Below are 21,488 nucleotides of genomic sequence, written 5' to 3' on the forward strand. Positions count from 1 at the left end.
TGCTCTGCATCTTTCTAAACAACTTTTTTCTTTTTTCACAGAAAAGCTGTAATTTTATGTATGTGACTAATCCAACTGAGTCCATGATTTCTTTTCTGCAATGTGTAATACTTAATGAAGGCTTCTTTTTCAAAACAAAACAATATTTCATTCAAGATTTTGCCCCCATCCCCACTTTAAGATGAGGCTTTAAGCTCACTTGAGATGTTTTTATAATCAGCTTCCCTAATAATTCGTATAGCCTTAAGCATGCAAAACCTTTGAAAACTGAAACTTTGTATAGGCATTCTAACAGCCAGGAACAAGTGTCAATTTTTATTCATTCCAAAGGAGTTAAGAGGTGCTGACAGCATTTCGGAGAGCTCCATCATGAGGTTATAGTGTTTTGTTGAGTATTACATGGCCAGTTAGTGTGACAAGGGAGACCTACTTTGGTACCCAAGGAGGGGCTGGATGTGATAATGGGCGAAAGTCAAGGTGCTGACTTGGCTGACAAGGCTGCTTCAGCATTTACAGGTTAACTGTAAATGAAGGTGGGGAAGGCAATAGCACCACTGCCAACTTTAAGGAACTCCCTCAATCTCACTCCAAAGCCATACGAAATATAAAAAGTTAAAAATTTTAACATACTCCCATTGTCCGGGAAATCCTGTGTCATCTGGTAAGAGGGAGGAATCTCAGTCCCGTTCCCTCAGGGCCTTGTCACGTTAGCTTCTTGATAGCTTCAATCCACTCTGAACGCTCAGCCTTGCTGCTGGCCTGGATATAGTAGTGTATGTCATCCTTAGTAATCACTTTGAAGAGATTTCCTTGGACATTCCCTTTAACCCCTAGGCAGGAAGAAAAAAAAGAAATCAGTGAGTGAATATCCATGTCTGCTTTCAGCTGCGAACAGCTGAAAGTCACTGAGACAAAAACACATAATGAAGTAGTTCTTAGTACAAGTGTACATATATGGTTAGGAAATCCCACCAGAGGCATGCTTTCCTATTTGCCTCCCGTCCATCCCCTCTCCCTCATCTGTGTCTTAAGGCCTGCTAGTTTTATGTCTGAACGTTCTTGGAAGACCTCTTGGCCTGCCCTCTATGCTAACCGTAGGTCTGCAGTCTCACATCAAAAGTCCAGTAGGTTTATGTTAAAAGCATGGACAGATGTGGGATTTGACTGGAATTGTTTAATTTCTTTGAACCTCAATCTTCCCATCCATAAGTTGAGAATAATACTACCTGCCTTAGCTGTCTAGTATGAAATTAGCATAACATATTAAACTGTGTTGTCAATCTTTATACACTATTGTAAGCTATTGTGCTTAGGTGGAAGCTTATGGGCCAGTAAGCACAGAAAAGGATGGGAAAGAATATTAAAGAGAATTATTTAGTTGTGTTGTTAAAACACTAAGAATACCCCCACGTGCCCTTTCTCTGATTTTGAAATTGGCTTCAGAATTCACACCATTCATTGTCTCACTGAGAAAGCCCCTCTCAGGCCCCGCAGCTTCGTCCATCATCAGCAGATCATTACTGAGAGAGCAGGAGGGAGGACCCTGAGATGAGGATGGAGCCAAAGTTGCCCCTTACCAGCAGGAACGCCATTATCCTCCAGAGCTGACACCAGGGAGCCACGAAGAGAAAACCCACCCACTGGCCGGTTCTCTTCCTGCAAAGGAAAGGAGAGCTGATTAGGGACTGTGTGAAGGCAAAGAACTCTTATTAAAGAGATGGAAATAACTGGACCACATTTCCTGTCTTCTGAGAAACCTGTATGCAAGTCAAGAGGCAACAGTTAGAACCTTACATGGAACAACTGGTGCAAACTGGGGAAAAGGAGGATGTCAAGGATGGATGTTGTCACTCTGTTTATTTAACTTATATGCAGAAATGCCAGACTGGATGAATCACAAGCTGGAATCAAGATTGCCAGGAGAAATAACAACATCAGATATGCAGATGATACTACTCTAATGGCAAAAAGCCATTTAGAGGAACTAAAGAACCTCTTAATGAGGGTGAAGGAGGAGAGTAGCTTAAAACTCAACATTCAAAAAACTAAGATCATGGCATCCGGTCCCATCACTCCATGGCAAATAGATGGGGAAAAAGTAGAACCTGGGACAGATTTTCTTTTCTTGGGCTCCAAAATCACTGCAGACAGTGACTGCAGCCATGAAATTAAAAGATGCTTGCTCCTTGGAAGGAAAGCTATGACAAATCTAGACAGCATATTAAAAAACAGAGACATCACTTTGCAGGTCCGTATAGTCAAAGCTATGGTTCTTCCAGTAGTCATGAACGGATGTGACAGTTGGACCATAACGAAGGCTGAGCACTGCAGAACTGAATCTTTTGAATTGTGGTGCTGGAGAAGACTCTTAAGAGTCCCTTGGACTGCAAGGAGATCAAACCAGTCAATCTAAAGGAAATCAATCCTGAATAATCCATTGGAAGTACTAGGCGGAAGCTGAAGCTCCAATAATTTGGCCACCTGATGTGAAGAACTGACTCATTGGAAAAGACCCTGATGCTGGGAAAGATTGAGGGCAGGAGACGAAATGGGAGACAGAGGATGAGATAGATAGCATCACTGACTCAACAGACATGAGTTTGAGCAAACTGGGAGATGGTGAAGGACAGGGAAGGCTTGTGTGCTGCAGTCCATGGGGTCACAAAGAGTCAGACAGGACTGAAGTACTGAGCAATAAGAACAGAAGAATCATGCTCTCATCATACCACCCTCAGTCAGCCTACTAAAGAATTAGTCCGTGAGAGTCATTTGTAACAGAAGATGAGGCTGAACTTGGGACATCCCATGGCAAGTTATCTGCATGAGTGAGGAAGTCTGAGCTTCATTTCACAGTCAATCACATCAACACCATGCCCCTCCCTGCCCTTTAGCCCTCCTTGTGGTCTAGCAGGGTCCCCAGGGGCTCCTTCAAGCTCCTTCATGTTCTCAGCTTAGGGTTGGGTTCCTGACTGAATGCCCACTCTTCATTATTTTAACAAATGAAAATCACACATCTATCAAGACAAGGCTGAACACGCTGACTAAAAGGCCATGTTTCTGTTCTTTTGATTGGAATTAGATCAACTGAGCATGCAGTAATACTTATTATCTGAAACTCAGAATTATGGCTTAAATATTAAATGGTAAAAGAAACCTTTCAAAACATTGGTGGGGAAAAGAGGATGAGGGGGCAGAATTCACAGCCTGTTTGGGTGGAAAGGGGTGAAAAGAGGCTGGAAAGCACCAGTCAGGAGTCTCTTCATCAGCTCAGCTCCCCCTTCGTAGGCACACAGCCAGCTTTGGAGGAACTGAAAGATGTTTTTCCTCCAAAACAATGAAGATCCACTGAGCAGGATCAACTGAGCAGGTGATGATGTGATGAAAGAAAAGAGTTCAGACTGGGAGGAGCAGTTTGCAACTTGTGGAAGGAAAGGCATCGTGGGTGGAAGTTATGGTTGAGAGGCTGGGAGGAAGGCTGGAGGTGGAACCAGCCCCGGCTCTGCTGGGGAGAGACGTGTCTGGAAGCATAACAAGGCACTCACTTTGGAAGGGTCGTAGTAATGCAGAAAAGCCGGGTCCTTCCTCAGAACAAAGCGCCGCACCTTCCAGTTTTTCCTCTTGTGCCCCTGAGGCAAAGAAAGGATGTATGGCTCACGGGTGACAGCTTGTAGTCACATCCTCCCACCTTCACTCCTCTAAAGCCTTAGGCCTGCTTGTCTGGGACTCATGGGCACGGACATGTGCCGATCCCTCGCCTTGGCTCCCTTGTGCCACCAGCGGACCCTGACTTAGCAGATGCTGCTGACAACTAGCGCCCTCTGGAGTCTCAGCCCTTCCCACCCTTTGTGGGGGTTCCTGCCTCCCCCGAGGTTGAGGACTGTCCACCTCCTCCCTGCTCCAAGGCGGGTCGTACCATACCTGCTTGGCCAGATAGCCTTGCTTCACCACAGTGCCACTTAACTCCATGGTACTGAGACTGATTTCTTCCTTGGGACTTATCTTCTTCTTGCAGCTCTCAGCCTGGTAGGAAGGAGAGACAAGGACTCTTGTTACCAACACATCCCAGCACCAGGCTGGGGAAGCTCCCACAGGGGAAAGGAAACTCCCACTCCACCTGGGGGTGAAGCTGTCCCCTCCACCCTGAGCCCTAGGCTTCTCCCCACTGACCGTGGACCCCTGGCCCACACTCGGCAGCCTCTTCCTCTCTCTGCTCCCGTGCCAAGAGGAACCCAGGCCCTCACTTACGAATGTGTACAGGGCCGTGGAGTCATCCAGGAACTGCTCAGACAGATCCCCCGAGCGAATGGCTCCCGTGCTTCGGGTGCCTACTGGCCGAAGGAAGTTCTCCTCCATGAGCACCGAGGCCAGCGTCACAGCCTCCAGACGGCTGGCTGCAAAGCCGCTGGAGAGGAGCCAATCCACCAGGGAGGAGCCTGCAGCGGGGCAAGGGCAGCACCCGTCAAGACAACAGGCTCCAGACCAGCTTCCCCAGGGGTGCCTGGCTGTGACCTCATTGACCTTGACCCCTGGGGCAGCCTTGGAACAGCCTTGGGGCTTGGCCCTGGAGCAGACCAAATGCCAACCCCACTGCCCAAAGCTGTGGCCGCACCCACCTCTCAGGCTGCCCTGTTGGCTGCCAGGCAGCTCAGGCCTCAACACCACTGAGTCGCAAGTCACCAAGCCCCAGGTCTCCAGTGCCTGGTCCGGCCCTGGGGGTGGGGTAGGGGTCAGGGGCTCACCTATGAAGGTCTTTTTGTAGGTGCTTCCCTGCACCATGTTGGGGCTTGGCCGGATTCCACAGCTACTGTCACGCATCTTGTCCACGATGCGACTACACGGAAGGAAGGCAAAAGAGAAGAGACCCTCATCACATTGACAGGAATGAGGGTGGGTCCATGAGCCACTGCTGAGGGTATAAAGCACGTGGCAAGTGGCATAATACACATCGCAGAGAAAGAGGGGTATTCTGTTATGCATCAGAATTTGAGAGGTAGGATTGGGGAACATTTCTTCTTGTTCATCTAAATGTTCTAATACTTCTATGCTAGACAGGTATTCTGTTTCTAGTAAAACTAAAGAGCTGTGACTTAATTTAAAAACAAAAGAATTATCTATGATCTGCTGCATAAAGTCCAAACTCCTCCAGCTACTTCTCAAAGTCACCCATCACTTGAACCCACTCTCATCTCCTGTTGGTCCTCCCTGCACTCACCATGGGTTAGCCACGCCCTAGGTGCACATATAATGCTTTCGAACTGTGGTGCTGGAGAAGACTCTTGAGAGTCCCTCGGACAGCAAGGAGACCAAACCAGTCAATCCTAATGGAAATCAACCATGAATATTCATTGGAAGGACTGATGCTGAAGCTCCAGTACTTTGGCCACCTGATACAAAGAGCCGACTCACTGGAAAAGACCTTGATGCTGGGAAAGACTGAGGGGAAGGAGAAGAGGGCAACAGAGGATGAGATGGTTGGATGGCACCACTGATACAATGTACATGAACTAGGGCAAACTCTGGGAGATGGTGAGGAACAGGGTGGCCTGGTGTGCTGCAGTCCATGGGGTCACGCAGAGTCAGATGCGACTTAGCGACTGAACAACAAAGATGAACAATCAAGATTCCAGAGCCTGGCATGGAGGTTTTTGGTAAGCCTGGGAAGTTCTGCTTCCTGCAATGTTAGTGGGCATTTCCTGCAGATGCATAGATATAACAATTTCCATGATGGGAATTCCTTTCATCCTTCCCTACTTTATAGTATCACCGCCACCACTGATCTGCTTCCCTTCTGTTCTGTGGGACAATCCCTGCCACCAGTGGCAGACCTTTTCTCATTGTCTATTTAGGTACTTGAGCTGGAAAGCCCCTGAGATGAGACTTCGTTTATGCCCATCTGCATGAGCACCTAGAGCGATGTATGGCATGCGGCGGGCACTCAGTAACCATTTCTTAAAAGAGTAAACAGATGACAGATGAAGAATCCCACAGAATAAGAATGCAGCTCTTAACAGAACACATGTTCTTGCCACCAGGCTGCAAACAAGACTAATGACTTGGTGAGTGGAGATTCCTGGGGAGCTGTTTTTATAGCCCTGAGCATCCCGGTTGACACTGAAGGGAGGGGGTCAAGACACTGAGGGGGGCAGGAGCAGCAGGGACCCCAAGAAGTTACCAGGGCAGGCTGGCAGGGCCACTCCCACATAGAGAAAACAATGTCAGCAGGCCCTGGAGCACAGCTGCAGCACCAGCCAGGCCTATGTAGCAGCCACAGAGGCCCCCTTCCTGAGGCATGCAGACAGCAGAGGCCGCAGCAAAGCCAGGCAGGCCGAGGGCAGGGCCGGGCACTCACTGCAGGCTGATGTGAGGTGGCAGCTTGAAGGAGTTCTTCAGTAGATGAAGCTGTTGGACCTTCCCCGGCTGCCCCGCGTGGATGGCTCCTGTTATCTCGAAGGCCCAGGCGTCCCTCTCCTCTCGAGAACAGGCCTCCAGGAAGTACTCCGTGGATGTTTGAGTTTTCAGCTTAATGAGGAGCTGTGGGAAGAGACAGCCAGTCAGGCCAGGCTGAGAGAGAGAGAGAGAAAGCTGGCTGGGCAGCAAAAATGACAGAACCGAAGCGGATCTGGGAGACCACGTGATCCAGTGACTGCCGAATGCCTCACCCCTCACCAAGTCCCAGCTACTGGGCCTTTAAAGATTCCCTTAGACACCGCCAGTGACAGAGTTCACCACCTTGGCCCCTTTGAATAGTCTAATTAGCGCAGAGTCTGCATCCTGGGGCCTTGGTCTCTCTGCTCCCGATTCTGCCTTCTCGATTAAGCTCACCTCTTACGAGAGCCCCTGTGCCAAAGAGGGAAACACACAGGCTTCCAGGTGAGACTGAGCTAGAGCCATAGCTACAGTCGCTTGGGCACATTAGACCCGCTGAGCCTCTCAGTGCCTTCATCTGACCTATGAGGCTATCAACGCCTACCCCGAAGGAACTCAGTTCTGCTCCTTTTGATCATCTTCTTTTTTATTTATTTTTTAAAATGTATTTATTTTTAATTGAAGGATAATTGCTTTACAGTAGCTCCGTTGGTAAAGAATCTGCCTGCAATGCAGGAGACCCAGGTTCAATCCCTGGGTCACGAAGATCCCCTGGAGGAGGAGATGGCAACCCACTCCAGTATTCTTGTCTGGAGAATCCCATGGACAGAGGAGCTACAGTCTATGGGATCGCAAGAATCGGACATGACTTAGCAACTAAACTATTGTGTTGGTTTCTGCCAACATCAACATGAATCAGCCATAGTATACCTGTGTCCCCTCCCTCTTGAACCTCCCTACTATTTCCCTCCCCATCCCACCCCTCTAGGTTGTTACAGAGCCCCAGTTGGAGCTCCCTGAGTCATACAGCAAATTCCCGTTGGCCATTTTACATAAGGTAATGTAAGTTTCCATATCACTCTCTCCATACATCCCACCCTCTCCTTCCTCAACCCCCCTGTCCCGCCCCCGTGTCCATAAGTCTGTGTCTACGTCTGATCTGCTTCTTGATTGGGTCTAATCATCCCAAGTCTTTCACACACTCTTCATATAATATGGTTTAAACTTTCTCAACCAGTTCATGCCCGAATCTCCATCCAACCCAAAGCTGGAGCTGAGCCAGATGGCTTGTAAGGGCATCTTCCTCCTTTTCAGCAAGACAGTGTTCTCTGTGGCCAATAATATCTGTACCAGCATTTGGAACTGTTTTCCAATTAACCATTTGCTTTCATAACAAGATCATTAACTGAAAAAACCAATCGTACAATTTTCTTCCTTGACTTCTCCAAGCCTAGTGAATTTCTTGGCACTTACTGAGCCCTCAGTAAAGTATTAATTCAGATTCTTTTCTGATGGTAGACGGTAAATGATTCATTCAGGTTCTCTTCAGGGTTGAGCTGCTCCTGACTTTTGTAACACGTGCCCCCTGGGGGATGAAATCCATCCTGTTGAACCTGAAGTAGCAGTAACTACGCACATCTGTGGGGTACCTCCTAGGCTACAAGTGTTTTGACCCACCATTACCTTCACGATCCTCATCGTAGCTGTGAGCGACAGTCAGGGGTCATTACATTATCCCAGTTTATAGACGAGGAACTCGGGCTCAGAGAGGTTCGATGACCTGCCCAAGGTCACGTGCCTGGTATGTGGCACAGCGAGGATTTGAGTCTAGGTTATCCAGTAACTCAGCTCTTACCATGACGCGCACTGCCTTCGCCTAAGAGGCCAGGGAAGGGGGTGGTCCAGGCAGCGGGAGGGACGCGCTGGGAAGGAGGGCCTTCACTTACCGGTCGGTTTTCATACTCCAGGCAGGGGCAGGTAATGGTGCAGCCGTCCAGAAGGATGCGGCCCTTGGGAGGGGTCACTTTCCGACCCCCCTGGAACTTGTAATATAGCAGCGTGTTCTGCCGAAGAATGAACCACCGCGCTTTCCAGTTGTGGACAATGTGACCCTGAGGACAGATAGGAGAGCCCTGAGGTGAGGTGGCCGAGGGGACGACCTGGTCATAGGGAGAGGAGTCTCGTTGCACAGGTGGTCAGACTGCGCCATGGGATCAACTTTCCAGTAAGGAGACAGCACTCTCTCTCTTGCTTAGCTTAATTTTATTTTTTAATTTTGAAATAATTTTAATTCAGAGAAAAGCTGAAGCATAAAACTTTTTTACAAAAAAAAAAAACTTTTACAAAACCATTTAAGAGTTAGTTTTTAACATGATGCTCCATATGTTAATATTGATGCTTCTCAATATTTTATTGTGTCTCCTACCAAAAAATAAAAAGTATTTCCAACATAACCACAATACAATCATCAACATTAGGAAATTTACATAAATATGTTATTTTCCTCTGTTCCATAAACTCCACTCAAGTTTCACCAATTATCCCAATAATGTCCTTAAGAGCCGAAAGATCCTGTTCCAAATTATATGTTTATTTTCATTTTCATGAAGAAATTGTGAGCTTTGGATCTCTTTGTCATCTCTTTTGAGTATGTAACAAAGCCTTCGGCGTTGACTTGCTAGTTCCCATTTGTTCTTTTTTTCTGTGGTTATAAGCCTTGAAAGAAACTGCAAAGTACACAGAAGAAAAGATCCTAGGGACTTCTCTGATGGTCCAGTGGCTAAGACTCTGAGCTCTCAGTGCAGGAGGCGTGGGTTCCATCCCTGGTCTGGGAACTAGATCCCACCTGCAGCAACTAAGAGCTCACCTGCTGCATCTAAAGATCCTACGTGCCCCAGTGAAGACCCAGCACAGCCAAATAAATAAGTATAAACAAGAGAGAGGTCCTATTAATACCTCGTATTTCCTTTGCCTTTTTCCCTTTCAGTTTTTTTTAATCAAGAGCATATTACGTATAGTTTTATTTTCCAGTCTTTCTTTTGTTGACTTTGCCAAGCATCTTCTCACACCATTAAATTTCTTTAAAACATGTCTTTTAATAACCAACAAGAGGATGTATCATTTCCTTGCCCATCTCCTGTTGGTTGCAACTGAGGTTTCCTTTTTTTTTTTTTAACTATTATAAACAACTCCATAATGAATATCCTTGCATGTAAGTTTTGATCTGCATCTTTAATTTTTTCCCCTTAGGATATATCTGCCCCCCCCCCCACCACAACAAAATGTTACTAGTTGAGGGATGTGGGCAATTTGTGAAGTGAAGCCACAAATTAAGAACCCTAACCATCTTACCTAACCTGGTGTGACAGACCTAAAAGGCAGGGGAGTCTGGGGGGCTCTCAGATGGGTCATGGAGCCAATGGACAGAACAGGCAGGTGAAGATACAGGGTCTGTTTCTAGAACAGACCAGTGGATGGGGGAATGTCTGCTGAAGAATCAGAATGGAATAGCTTTGTACACGCTCATGAAACCGACTTTCTTGGCATATTTCCCAGAGCAGAGCCCAATTAGGGCTGGATTCTAACCAAGAGAGATGCACTTTATTTGAATCAGAGACTGTCCCCGATTCACTGGTTTCCTGACCCAGCACTGATTCATTTCCAAGGCCCCTTCAGTTGTCACATCTATGATGCTGCAATTCTGTTTAATGCTCAGCAGGTCTGCACTGAGTGTGTTAGGGAACTGGAAATTGTTGAAGCGGTTGACTGTGTGAGCACTGGTCTAAGCCAAACAGAATTTACTGTGGCAGCTAAGTATGGCATATATATAGGTTTTCCTGGTGGCTCAGATGGTACAGAATCTGCCTGCAATGCAGGAGACCTGGGTTCAGTCCCTGGGTAGGGAAGATCCCCTGGAGAAGGGAATGGTTACTCACTCCAGTATTCTTGCCTGGAGAATCCCATGGACAGAGGAGCCTGGCAGGCTAGAGTCCATGGGGTCACAAAGAGTCAGATACAACTGAGTGACTAACTCTTTCACCTTTCCATATACATATATATTTAATTGGAATATTAAATATATACTTATACATCCATGTATATTAAATATTTATATCTCTATATTTAATTGTCACCCTGCTTATTTAACTTATTTATAGAGTACATCATGAAAAATGCCAGGCGGGATAAAGCACAAGCTGGAATCAAGATTGCCAGGAGAAATATCAATAACCTCACATATGCAGATGATACCACTCTTAAGGCAGAAAGTGAAGAAGAACTGAAGAGCCTCTTGATGAAAGTGAAAAAGGAGAGTGAAAAAGTTGGCTTAAAACTCAACATTCAGAAAACTAAGATCATGGCATCTGGTCCCATCACTTCATGGCAAATAGATGGGGAAATAATGGAAACAGTGAGAGACGTTATTTTGGGGGCTCCAAATCACTGTAGATGGTGACTGCAGCCATGAAATTAAGAGACACTTGCTCCTTGGAAGAAAAGCTATGACAAACCTAGACAACATATTAAAAGGCAGAGGCATCATTTTGCCAACAAAGGTCCACCTAGTCAAAGCTATGGTTTTTCCAGTAGTCATGTATGGATGTGAGAGCTGGACTATGAAGAAAGCTGAGCGCCAAAGAACTGATGCTTTCAAACTGTGGTGTTGGAGAAGACTCTTGAGAGTCCCTTGGACTCCAAGGAGATCAAACCAGTCAATCCTAAAGGAAATCAGTCCTGAATATTCATTGGAAAGACTGATGCTGAAGCTGAAGCTCCAAAACTTTGGCCACCTGATGCCAAGAACTGGCTCATTGGAAAAGACCCTGATGCTGGGAAAGACTGAAGGAGGGAAGAGAAGGGGACGACAGAGGATGAGATGGTTAGACAGTATCATCTACTAGATGGACATGAGTTTGAGTAAGCTTTGGGAGTTGGTGATGGACAGGGAAGCCTGGTGTGCTGCAAATAATCAGACACAACTGAGTGACTGGATTGGAATATAATTGCTTTACAAAGTTGTGCTAGCTTCTGTTGTACAATGAAGTGAATCGGCCACATGCATACATATATCCCCTTCCTCTTGAGCCTCCCTCCTACCCTAAATATGACTTTTAACAGTTAATCTGACAAGAGTTTACTAATGCGTCTAAGTGTCATTACATTACACGGTGTGTGCGCTGGGCCCACAAGAGGACAGATACGTCAAGCTGAATTTTACAGTTTTGCTCTCTTCACTCTATCCTGTACCAAGAATCCACATCACACGGTGGCTGATGGCTGTTCTTGACACAAGCTGACATGTTTAAAGAAATGAAAAAGATTTGGCTCTAACTCCTCAGCAATGAGGGTCCTGCACTGCTCTCCACATGGCCCAGACGTAGGTCTCCTTGCTCGATGAGCCCCTGCTGAGGGGGTTCAAGCGCAGCATTAGCAGTAAAGGCAGTGAACTGCCAGCACACAGGTGTGGCTGGTGCAGAGAGAGGAGACTGCCCTCTAAGCTGACGGCCTGGGGGCTGGTGTCAGGTGAAGGAGAGGAGGCGAAATAGTCTCAAAACATACGCATTCTGGGCTGCATTATGCCCTTCTCCCAAATTCATAGTTGACGCCCCAACCGCTCCCCCACCTCCACCTTGTGCTCTGTGTAGTCACTGAGTCATGCCTGACTCTTTGCGATCCCATGGACGGTAGCCTGCCATTCTCCTCTGTCCATGGGGATTCTCCAGGCAAGAACACTGGAGTGCATTGCCAGGCCCTCCTCCAGGGGATCTTCCCAACCCAGGGATTGAACCCAGGTCTCCCACATTGCAGGCGGATTCTTTACCACCTAAGCAACCAAGGAAGCCCAAGAATACTGGAGTGGGTAGCCTAGCCCTTCTCCAGGGAATCTTCCCGACCCAAGAATCACCACTACCTTAGAATGTGACTGTATTTGAAGAGGAGGTCTTTAAGGAGGTGATTAGGTTAAATGGGGCCATTGTGTGCATGCTAAGTCACTTCACTTCTTTCCAACTCTTTGCCATCCTATGGACTGTAGCCCACCAGGCTCCCCTGGGATTCTCCAGGCAAGAATACTGGAGTGTGTTGCCATTCCATCCTCCAGGGGAATCTTCCCCATCCAGGGATTGAACCTGCTTCTCCTACGTCTCCTGCATTGGCAGATGGGTTCTTTACCACTAGCACCACCTGGGAAGCCCAGATGAGGCCATTACTTGGGTCTTAATCCAATCTCACTGGGGGCCTCATGAGAAGAGGGAATTTGGACACACAGATGTCAGGGAGGCCTGCACACAGAGGAAAGACTGTGTGAGCACACAGCCAGAGGTGCCGTGCATGGGCGAGCTGAGGAGATGGCCTAAGAGGAAACCAAACCTTCGACGCTTTAAACCTTAGACTCCCGCCTCCAGAACTGTGAGAAAATAAATCTCTGTTGCTTAGGCGATCCCATCTGTGTCTTTTGTTACAGGAGCCCTCATAAACTAAAGCAACAGAGAAAGAAGAAAGGGGCCTGGAGATGCTAGGGAGAAAGGTGAAACCAACAGATGTTGAGTAGAACAAACTAACACACAGATAAGGCTACATTTCCTGGACGAACCGCTACATTTCCCAGAATTTCCGGCATGAGGGGAACAGGGAGGTGGCTAGGGGGCTGCCAGGCCTGCACATGGGGCACCGATGCATGTTGGCAGCCACCAAGGTGGCAGGCTAGTGGTGGAAGGACAGGGTCTTCTGATACCCAGCCCCCGGAGTTATCTGGAACAAGTAACAAACAGTGTCGGCAGGATGTTTGCACTAGAGATGCCTCCTGGTGCTGCGGGGTATTTTTGTCTGGCTGCACTGTCCCTGGCTGTATGGCACTCGGTCCTCCCAAATATTTCCAAGTTACCCTTCTGTTCAAACTTGCTAGAGAGCACTGCGTTATGAGAAACTAAGGATCCAGTCTGACAGCAAAGGAGAGCAGTCGGAGAAAGGCTGATGAGATGGGCTCACTTTGTAGGTAGAGCACTTGAAGCAGCTGGGGACCTCACTGTGGCTGGAGCAGAGTCCCTAAAGACTGCACTGCAGCAGAACAGCTGAATTAAAGTCGGCCAGGGGGAGTGGGCAGCTCAGCTAGAGGTTCCTGTAACAACCCACAAAACAGGACGGATCCCAGCTCTACAGATAAGCTACGCCATACTGAGAGGGTATAAGAGACTGACCCAAAGTCAGCAGGTAAAGGGTGTTAAAAACCAAAAATATGCTGGTATAGTGGGAAAAGAACTCAGGCCTCCCTTCACCTGGGCATCTTCTACCTTCTCCAGGCTCCTTGTCTATAAGCAGCTGGTGGGGATCAGAGGTCATTTGGACCATGAATAGCTTAGCGCCCTGTTAGGGGTAAGGAGAGTCCATAAGATGGGATGTAACCCTAGGCCTGGGCTTAGGAAGCACAGAATTTTACAGCTGGAGGACCCTTTGAAAAAGGCTATATAATACTATGGGCTTCCCTGGTAGCTCAGATGGTAAAGAATCTAAACTCCCTAAGTTTCATAATGAGGAAACTGAGGCCCAGAAAGGTCTTGCCCAAGACCCTACAATCCTGAAGAAGCAGAGATGGTACTTACTATGGGCTGAATTATGTCCCTGCAAAAGACATGTTGAAGTCCTAACCCGGGGGATCTGTGAGTGAGGTCTTATTTGGAAATCAGGTCTTTGAAGATGTAATCAGGTTGAGATGAAGTCATTCAGTTCAGTTCACTTCAGTCGCTCAGTCATGTCCCACTCTGTGACCCCATGGACTGCGGCACGACAGGCTTCCCTGTCCATCACCAACTCCTAGAGCTTGCTCAAACTCATGTCCATCGAGTCGGTGATCCCATCCAACCATCTCATCCTCTGTTGTCCGCTTCTCCTCCTGTCTTCGATCCTTCCCAGCATCAGGGTCTTTTCCAATGAGTCAGTTCTTTGTATCAGGTGGCCAAAGAATTGGAGCTTCAGCATCAGTCCTTCCAACAAATATTCAGGACTGATTTCCTTTAGGATTGACTGGTTTGATCTCCTTGCAGTCCAAGGGACTCTCAAGAGTCTTCTCCAACACCACAGTTCAAAAGTATCAATTCTTCAGTGCTCAGCTTTCTTTATGGTCCAACTCTCACATCCATAAATGACTACTGGAAAAACCATAGCTTTGACTAGGCAGACCTTTCTCAGCAAAGTAGTATCTCTGTTCTTCGATATGCTGTCTAGGTGTGTCATAGCTTTTCTTCCAAGGAGCAAGCGTCTTTTAATTTCATGGCCGCCCTCACCATCTGTGGTGATTTTGGAGCCCAAGAAAATAAAATCTGTCACTGTTTCCATTATTTCCCCATCTATTTGCCATGAAGTGATGGGACTGGATGCCATGATCTTCATTTTCTGAGTGTTGAGTTTTAAGCCAGTTTTTTCGCTCTTCTTTTTCACTTTCATTAAGAGTCTTTTCAGTTCTTCTTCAGTTTCTGCCATAAGGGTGGTGTCATCTGCATATCTGAGGTTATTGATATTTCTCCTGGCAATCTTGATTCCAGCTTGTGCTTCATCCAGCCTGGCATTTCACATGATGTACTCTATATATAAGTTAAATAAGCAGGGTGTCAATATACAGTCTTGGTGTGGTCCTTTCCCAGTTTGGCACTAGTCCATTGTTCCATGTCCGGTACTGTTGCTTCTGGACCTGCAATCAGATTTCTCAGGAGGCAGGTAGAGTGGTCTGGTATTCCCATCTCTTGAAGAATTTTCCACAGTTCGTTGTGATTCACACAGTCAAAGGCTTTGGCATAGTCAATAAAGCAGAGGTTTTTCTGGAACTCTCTTGCTTTTTTCTATGATCCAGTGGATTTTGGCAATTTGAATACCAGCTGAGCCACCAGGGAAGCCCCATACTAGATTAGGATGGCCCTAAAAACATTTATATAATCGGTGTCCTTATATGAAGAGGAAATTTTGGACACTGAAAGACACATGGGAAGAAGATGGTCATGTGATGATGGAGGCAGAGATCAGAGTGAAGCACCTAGGATCCGAGGAACACAAAAGAGAGCCTGTGTGAGACAATGCGCGCGTGCGTGTGCGCTCAGCGGTGTCAACTCTCTGCGACCCCGCGGACTGCAGCCCGCCAGGCTCCTCTGTCCATGGGATTCTCCAGGCAAGAGTACTGGAGTGGGGTGCCATGTCCTGTGTGAGATGACAGAAAATACATATATTTTTCTTTGCCCCCAGTTCTTGGTAGAGAGCTCCTGAACCCCTTGAAGTTTCTTGGGTGACAGGAGCATCTTTCGTGCTAATGAGGAAACTCTGGGTGGGCTTCTTGGTGAGAGCTGGCCACTGGAAAGACTGAGCCCTGATTAGAAGCTTGGAATTTTCAGCCCCACCAGCCCTCGCCCCCATTCTCTTGAGAAAAGAAAAGAGCTGAAAATGGCATTGACAATTTGTCATGCTTACATGATGATGCCTCTGTAAAATCCCAGAAGTATGGAATTTGAAGAGTTTCTAGAAATTCTTCCCAAGCAGAAGATCACTGGAACCTCTGATCTGTGGCTGGCTACACAGTCAGAGCACAGGTGACAACTTGGGCTTCAGACTGGCATCTGAAGTGTATGTGTGGCGGGTGGGGGAAGGCTGGGGAAGCAGCCTCATGAGACTGTGCTCTTAACCCGTGGGACCAGAGACTGCCTCTGGGTAGATGTGTCAGAACTGAGTTAAACTGTAGGACACACACCAGTGATCACAGAGAATTGCTTGGTGTGGGGGAAAACCTCCACACATTTGGTGACTAGAAAGGTCAGAAGTGAAGTAGTCTGTGTGAAAGTAAACGAGAGTCACAGGATGGAGAAAAACACAGCAAGTAAGAACTAGGTTTTTCCTAGTAAAGGAAAAATCAGTTTTTCCTTTACAGCCTGCAAATACCAGAAACAAACGAGGCAAGGAAGGGCTCTCCCCTGCGGGCTTCAGAGGGAGCAGGGCCCTGCCGACACTTTCGACCAGAATTCTAGCCTTCAGAACTCCTTCTAGTCTTTTTTTCATCCAAGCAATATTTTTTTTCCCTTTCTCATACCATTTATATTTTCACTCTTTGGACTATAATATGAAAAACATTTTTAACATCTGCATGACCATGTGCTATGCTAAAGTCGCTTCGCTCATGTCTGACTCTTTTTGACCCCATGGACTGTAGCCCACCAGGCGCCTCTGTCCGTGGGAGTCTCCAGGCAAGAATACTGGAGTGGGTTGCCACGGCCTCCTCCAGAGGATCTTCCTGACCCAGGGATCGAACCCATGTCTCTTACGTCTCCTGCATTGGCAGGCAGGTTCTTTAACACTAGCACCACCTGGGAAGCCCTATGCTGCTGCTAAGTCACTTCAGTCGTGTCCGACTCTGTGCGACCCCATAGATAGCAGCCCACCAGGCTCTGCCGTCCCTGGGATTCTCCAGGCAAGAACACTGGAGTGGGTTGCCATTGCTTTCTCCAATGCATGAAAGTGAAAAGTGAAAGTGAAGTCGCTCAGTCGTGTCCAACTCTTCGAGACCTCATGGACTGCAGCCTACCAGGCTCCTCCGTCCACGGGATTTTCCAGGCAAGAGTACTGGAGTGGGGTGCCATCACCTTCTCCGGGAAGCCCTATGCATAACCACAATTCACTTGTAATCATTTGTTTATTTGAGGGGACATGTAGGTAGCTTCCAGTTTTTATTCTCTATCTAAATAACACTTTGTTCCTAAAGACTTTTTTTAAAAAAATTATTATTTATTTATTTTTGGCTGCAGCGGATCTTTGTTGTTCCATGACATGTGGGATCTTAGTTTCCCAATCAGGGATGAAACCCACACTCCCTGCATTGGAGGGCAGATTTTTCACCACTGGACCACGAAGAAAGTCCCATTCCTAAAGCTTTTATGGCCTTTCCTGGAGATTGAGAGATCTAGGTTACAGCGTGTTGACACGGCCATGTTGTTTTCTGAGAGTTGCAGGAGGTACGAGCCAGGCAGCCATGCCCGATGTGTTCCAGCCGCTTCTTGAAGGACAAGCAGCCCTACCCATGCAGACCTGCCCTCCTTCCTGGGCACCCTCCTTTAACAACAGGCCAAGTGAGCACCCTGCATTTTTGCCTGGAGCTTCGCCGTCTTTCTTGTCTGGGCTGGATTAAGAATCAAATCCGTCTTGCCCCTGCCTGTCTCCTGCTTCGTTCGCCCTTACTGTTCTGTACTCTGGGTTGCCAGCTTGGGCCCCGCCCCACTTCTGGACTGTAAACCCTCTTGAATCTGTGGAATCCCACAGTCACAGTCCTGCAACTTCCCCGCTGGACACAGGGGCTGCTGCCGCCATCCAGGAGGAGAGGGGAAGTAATGGGGAATTCGGGAAGGTCTGAGTGATCAGGAGGGAGGGACTATGAGCAGGGGCAAGGGGCCCCATTCCTCACTTTGCAGGAAAGGGTGCGGCTTCCGGTTCCATTGGGGTCAGGCTCCAGCTCCAAACGCTTGTCTTTGGGTTTGGCTGGACAGCACTAGGGATTTCGGTCTAGCCCGTCTGTGGGCTTTTGGGGTCAGACAAGTTGACTGTCCTCCCTTCTCTGTACCTTGGACTCCCTAAGGGGCCACCCTATACTGGCCTGTCTGGAAGAGAACTCACATCCTCCCCTCCCTTTAACCCTCTCCTGACTCTGCGTGGTGGTGGTGATGGTGGGAAATCACGTAAGGCAAGCCCCAGGAACGGGGATGCCCACAGGGGCCCATCTGAGAGGGTTTGTCTTCAACAGGCGCCTAACAAGCTCAGCTCTTCTACCAACCAACACCTTCGGGGAACTTTTCCTGCAGCTTCTCAGGTGAGGGAGAGAGGGACAGGGGCCTTGGTGGGCAAGCCCCTGACAATCAATAATGCCCACCAAACCCCCCACCCATCTCCCTCACCTTAGAAGCCACAGGGAAAGTTCTCCAAAGGTGCTCTCTCTGGGGTGTGGCTGCCTCCACAAACCCTGAAGGACTAATTTATCATTTTAATCCCGGTGACACGAAGCGGGCGTGGAATTCTGTACCTGCTTGTATCCAGTCTGACCCTTGACCCAGCACAGCCTCCTACACCTCCTCTGGCTCACAGTTTTGAGCAAACAACACACCCACCCTCCTATGTCAAATAATGTGTAAAATAACATAACTATATTCCCTACTGACCTGAAAGAGACTTGGGACCTCAGGGTTGATCTGCTGGCCAGGGAAGGCCATGGGATGGAGAGTCCCTTCACCCCTCTGCACCCACCCCCCTGCCAAAGCTGGAAACTCAGTAGGAGAGTCAGAAGGCTCATCCCTAGATTTTATGCTCTGCTGTTAGATTAGCATAAATGTTCAGTGTGAACATCAGTGTTAAAAGAACTTTTCAAAATCTAATTTCCCTCCTGCAGCTGCTTTTTCCTGCATTTTCTACCTTGGTCCCATATCCCTGGTTTTCATCTGGACTGTTGCTTGCTGTTGGAAAAGCCGCATGTGGTGATGTGGAAGGAGTGAGGATGGAGACTGCTCAGAGTCTGCTTGAATTTATGTTAGTGGGTATCTTTGCCCCTCTCCTTTCCAGAATGGCTAAAACTTTTTATGCTTACCAAAGTGAAGGAAAAAACAAATTATAGTTATTTATTTGCTATAAACTATGATAGATTCAGGGTTTCCCTGGTGGTTTTGTGGCAAAGAATCCACCTGCCAATGCAGGAGATGCAGGTTTGACCCCTGGGTCAGGAAGAACCCTTGGAGTAGGAAATGGCAGCCCATTCTAGTATTCTTGCCTAGCAAATCCCATGGACAGAGGTTCCCAGTGGGCTGCAGTCCAGGGGGTTGCAAAAGAGTCGAATATGACTTAGGACTAAACAGCAACAACAATAACATGACAGATTCAACCACAACTGAAACAGAATGATCTAAAGTACTCCAGTGTCAACTGTTCCATTTATATAATATTAATATTCATAAGGTAACCAGTTGTCTCCCAATATTTTCAACATAATCAATAAAAGCTATAGAATTTTTAAGGGCTGAACACCACATAGAAGTGACATGTGACTGGATGGAAGGCTTGGAAAATAAAACTCCAGATTTGTGAAAAGAAACAATATAGCTGACCCCTGAACAACAGGGGATTTGGGGCAAAGACCCCCTGAGCTGTTGAAAATTCACATGTAACTTTACAGCTGGCCCTCCGTATCCAGGGTTCTCTACCCAAGGGCTCAACCAACCACACAGCCACACGGGGCTCTGGGCAAGCCATCTCAGCTTTCTGCCCCTCGGTTTCCTCATCTGTGATAGAGGGATAACAACACCCACCCTGCAGTGGGCAGCCTAAGTGGCTTCGATCCTGCTCCATCACCCACTGGTCCAGATCCTGAGCAAGCTACTTAAGTCTCTGAACTTCCTTTTCCCCTTTCAGAAAGGGCGGTAAGGTGGGACCACCGACCTGTCGGACTGTTGGGAGGATTAAAAGAGACAGCGCCCAGGACTGGTGCACAGCAGAGGCTAAACAAACAGAGGCATTCTCCTTGCTCATGGGTTATTGCGAAGAATACAGGAGATGATGCATTAATCGGACGAGCTTGGGGAACTAGAGAACACCCTTCTGTTGTTTTAAGATATCCTAGTTAAATCCTAGACGCTTTGTATTTAGTAAGTTGTTTTAAAGAAGCTGTCCTCTAAAGGGTAGCTGCCCGCCCGCACCCGACACGCGCTAGCCGAGCGGGATTCTCCTCCTTGCCCGTACCCCCAACCCTCTTTTCTAGCTAAAGCCCACCCCCCAGCCACCGCCCTCCCGGCTCTGTCCACCACACGCGGCTCCACCCAGGGGGGCCCCAGCCCGCCCGATCGCGGCTCAGGTAAGCCGGCGGCCGCCGCGCACCCGCCACGCGCCGTGTCCGGAGAGGCTCCGGCGCACTCACCCTCTTAACGAGGAAGCCCTCCTTGAGCACGCCGTCCTCCATGGCGCCGTCCCGCGCCGCCCGCTCCTCTGCTCCCGCGGTGCCCAGGAAGCGCCTCCGACCTGGCGCGGCGCCGCCCCCTGGCCCGCGCCCAGAGCCCGAGGCCGCGGGGCCTCCCGGGCAGGAAGTCAGTTCTGGTCGGGATTTCTAACGTGCTTCCCCCGCCGAAGGTGCCCTGAGGTCCGTGGTTAGTCCTCCGGTTGCTGAGCCTGCCAGCCGTTCGCGTCCCGCCCCGGCTGCCTCCATCCTGGTGCCCCCTGCGCGCTGGGTGCCTCTTACCCTTCCGTCACTGCCCATCTGCCGCCACTCCCAGCCTTAACCAGGTGCCTGCCTGGCACCCAGTACATTGCTCTTGACTAATACTTAGGTAATCAAGCTGATCGGAAAGGATTTCAAGAATCTGGGGTCATCCCTGAGCTCTATGGAAATAGGGGATGGGAGAGCGGATGAGGTGCGCCAGATTGGGAACGTGATCCTGGCCTCTGGTGCGCGCAGAGAAATGTTCCCATTAACGAGGTCACGGGTTTAAGGAAGCAGGCACCATCTGCAGGGGCCCTCTGGCCCCATAATACCCCTCTCTGCCCAAAAGGCTGGAACTGAACTTTCCATGATTAGGGGCAAAATTTAAGGGAGAGCCAGGGAACCCAGTAATCTAGATAAATAAAATTTTAATGCAACATTCTAAAATATGTTAAGTGTTTTTGAAATTTTTAAAATAAAAATTAAGGCCAAAAAAATCCATGTTTAACAAAATGTCAAAAACAGAGGAAAGCATCCATAATACCGAACCCATCCTTAGGACACTGTCCCTTTATCCATTGTTTGTCCCTCAGCATGAAGGGCCCTATTAGGACTGTTCATCAGGACAGGAAAAGGCCCAAGTGCCTAAAAGGGAAGAGAAAGCTCTAGACTGGGAGAAGGTGCCCCTGAATGCCTTTCAAAACCAGCTGGGAGCCCACCCTCAAAGCACAGTGGGTGCCCCCGCCCTAGAAATGGCCCCCTTCAGCCTTCTGTACAGACTGACTTTCGGATCTCAGAGGAGTACAAAATGAAAGGGCCTTTCATTCCATTTCAGAATGAACATCAACTCCGCACCTTCTGAAGCTAGACCTGTATTAGGTTCAGTTCAGTAGCTCAATCATGTCCAACACTTTGCGACCCCATG

At 48.3% G+C, this 21,488-nt stretch overlaps 1 protein-coding gene and 1 long non-coding RNA gene across 2 annotated transcripts; one reads left to right on the forward strand and one right to left on the reverse strand.

The window, feature by feature from the left end:
* Positions 1 to 300: 300 nt before the first annotated feature.
* Positions 301 to 20,354, reverse strand: PLEK2 (pleckstrin 2). The gene is made up of 9 exons (XM_004010733.6): positions 20,285 to 20,354; positions 8,313 to 8,477; positions 6,350 to 6,531; positions 4,740 to 4,831; positions 4,246 to 4,433; positions 3,919 to 4,020; positions 3,543 to 3,626; positions 1,578 to 1,656; positions 301 to 830 (listed from the first exon to the last, which is right to left on the reverse strand). The coding sequence occupies exons 1-9, from the start codon at positions 20,324 to 20,326 to the stop codon at positions 703 to 705; spliced, it is 1,062 nt and encodes a 353-aa protein (XP_004010782.1). The 5' UTR covers positions 20,327 to 20,354; the 3' UTR covers positions 301 to 702.
* LOC132660071 (uncharacterized) lies at positions 8,307 to 12,807 on the forward strand. Its single transcript, XR_009601279.1, has 2 exons — positions 8,307 to 8,503; positions 10,524 to 12,807. It is a non-coding gene; the product is annotated as an uncharacterized LOC132660071 (long non-coding RNA).
* Positions 20,355 to 21,488: the final 1,134 nt, after the last annotated feature.

This window comes from Ovis aries, chromosome 7 (assembly GCF_016772045.2).
Source record: "Ovis aries strain OAR_USU_Benz2616 breed Rambouillet chromosome 7, ARS-UI_Ramb_v3.0, whole genome shotgun sequence".
NCBI lineage: Eukaryota > Metazoa > Chordata > Mammalia > Artiodactyla > Bovidae > Ovis > Ovis aries.

Bases quoted from the DNA above. Each gene is read 5' to 3' on its own strand.
- PLEK2 (XM_004010733.6), bottom strand. From the start codon at position 20,326: ATGGAGGACGGCGTGCTCAAGGAGGGCTTCCTCGTTAAGAGG. The intron at 8,478-20,284 runs GTGAGTGCGCCG...ATCTGTCCTCAG, and splicing joins AGGGCTTCCTCGTTAAGAGG to GGTCACATTGTCCACAACTG. The intron at 1,657-3,542 runs GTGAGTGCCTTG...TTTCCTTTGCAG, and splicing joins ATTACTACGACCCTTCCAAA to GAAGAGAACCGGCCAGTGGG.